Genomic DNA, 2,342 nt, shown 5'->3' with positions numbered 1-2,342 from the left:
CCCTTTCTCTCTGTGTATCACAACCATGAGATTGACGACCTCTGATGCAGGTGAGGCCCGCGCAAGAGCGCTGAGAGGGAGGGATGGAGATTGCCAGTCGGTCTGTGTGCATGGGGCAAGGGTCAGAGGGCAGTTTTAGAAGGCGGTGGAGGTGCGGTTTTTTCGTTGCGTTGACAGAAGAGAGAGAGAGAGAGAGAGAGAGAGAGAGAGAGAGAGCGGAGCAACCTCTGCATCGAGACTCTGCAAACATTGTGTGTGTGTGTGTGTGTGTGTGTGTGTGGAGAGAGAGAGACGCGTGCATAGGCTGCATACAAAGAAAGAGAGAGAGAGAGAGAGAGAGAGAGAGATGAAAAGGGAAAGTAAGCACATGGCCTCAAGGTCCCCCCCCCCCCCCTTTTTCCCTTTGGTTTATAAACCCTTCCTCTTTCCTTCCGAAACTAATACCATGATCTTTCCTCTTTCCTCTTTCCCAAACTAATACCATCATTTTATCAATTTTCTCCAGCTGGTACCCCATACTAATAAGTGGGCTTTTGAATTAGGAGATTGGCGAGTGGAGAGTATAAGATTCTACTCACAGTCACTCATTAAGAAAAATAGAAATGAACTTAGCACAAGGACCAGGTGGCGGGCATGCTGTAGGCTCATGCACCCGCGACAATTAGCCTACTGATCAGAGGCTAGAAACAAGCATATGTATATTGAGCTTCCAGGGGGCCGGGGTTCTTGTGATTTGTGCGCCCATCAATGGAGGCCTCAATCAATGGAGCCTCCATTATCCACAGCAGCTCCAACAATCTGCGTGTGTTGATGGAGTTTAAGCCTGCGCCATTGCCAGAGCTGCTTCTCTGCTGCTGTGCTGGCATTATGGGCGGCTTCATGTTCGGGGTGATGCATGTGAGTATGGAATGCGCCTGGTTCTTCTTGCTTAAAGGTTTGGAGGCCCGCGGCCTCATCACACGTCTTGCCCCCTCCATCCCCGTCACTAGAGTTAAAGCCACCATGCAAGACTTCTTGTCTGTGTCAATTCCTCCAATGCCGCTTGCAGCTTTCATGTTTTCTGGCAGGTTTGCTTAAGCTATGCCATCCCTCACTTCTAATTTTATTGTGCTTGTTTGTTCTTCGCAAGGTAATTTTGACAGTCACCTGTGTGTCACATCCACATATGCACAAGTGCACAATTACAAGCGCATTTCACAAATTCCTCTCAAGAAACATAGGGGCTATGTTTGATAGTGCATTCATCAGTGGATGTATTCTTGAAGCGATTTTCCTCCCTTGAAAGTAACTTGAGATGCGAGTAGGGATTGCACCGATCATAAGCTGATCGAGGATTGCTCTTCCACATGGTTTTGCTTCTTGCTCCCTCTCCATGCTCACAAACCATATAATTATTTATCATCATACTTATCATAATACATGCTAGCTCTGCATTTGTTTCTCATGTACGTTGGCAAAATTTTCTAGGTCGTCCTTTGAAAATTCTGATTTGCTTTCTATATATGGCATGGCAGGCAAACTTATTGGAAGAATTGCCATGTGTCACTCAACATAACAGGAGGTCTACTATTCACTTGGCTGCTAATGGTGCTGCACGATGCATACTTTTGGTTTATACATTCAAATCTTCACCATTTCAAAAGGGTGTATCGAGCAGTACACCAGCTACATCACACAACGAGTGGAGATATTACTGTGTTTAGCACAGCTTATGGGGAAATACTTGACATTGCAGTCTCATTTACGCCGTTCTACTCTATGGTAATGTTATGGTTGTATTGCAAGTCCGAATGGAATCCATTTTACATTGTGCTAGCTACTTGGGCTGTCAATAATGTCGACATGATGGGGCACTGCGGATACAAGCTACCAATATGGGTGTACGTGCCAGCATCTCTCGGAGTCTTGCTCACCCCCCTTTCCCAAAGGCCTATACATCACTACATTCATCACCTTGATCCTCGATTCAACCGCTCCCTCTACTTCACCTGGTGTGATCGCCTTGGCGGCACATATCGTGGCACCCACCCAAAATGTATAACATGACCCAATTCTTATCAATAATTGAGTAGATAGTTGAAATTAAGAACTAGTCGAATCTATGGCTCTCTGTCTTACCTTTCTAGTCAATCTACGCACCATCAAAATCTTGAATCAATCAATTGAGTTCCAATATGACTCAACTTGGTAGTATTTGGCATACACACAGTCTAATTGCTGAAGCAAATAACTTTCAATGGTCTTTAGACTTACATCTTTGCATTATGATGCATGCTGCCTTATATTCTCTGCATTATAAGTACTTAACGTAGTTCTGTCTTTGATGATCACCATAGCAATGC

At 45.0% G+C, this 2,342-nt stretch overlaps 1 protein-coding gene across 1 annotated transcript; it reads left to right on the top strand.

Annotated features, from left to right (window-relative positions):
• The first annotated feature begins 448 nt into the window (after positions 1-448).
• Positions 449-2,089, top strand: LOC147421367 (uncharacterized). The gene is made up of 2 exons (XM_086504888.1): positions 449-1,067; positions 1,515-2,089. The coding sequence occupies exons 1-2, from the start codon at positions 748-750 to the stop codon at positions 2,044-2,046; spliced, it is 852 nt and encodes a 283-aa protein (XP_086361014.1). The 5' UTR covers positions 449-747; the 3' UTR covers positions 2,047-2,089.
• The last annotated feature ends 253 nt before the right edge of the window (positions 2,090-2,342 follow it).

This window comes from Adiantum capillus-veneris, chromosome 28, assembly GCF_014529385.1.
Source record: "Adiantum capillus-veneris isolate H3 chromosome 28, ASM1452938v2, whole genome shotgun sequence".
Lineage (NCBI taxonomy): Eukaryota > Viridiplantae > Streptophyta > Polypodiopsida > Polypodiales > Pteridaceae > Adiantum > Adiantum capillus-veneris.
Note: the sequence above shows the minus strand (reverse complement) of the source record. Positions and strands in the feature narration are given on the sequence as shown.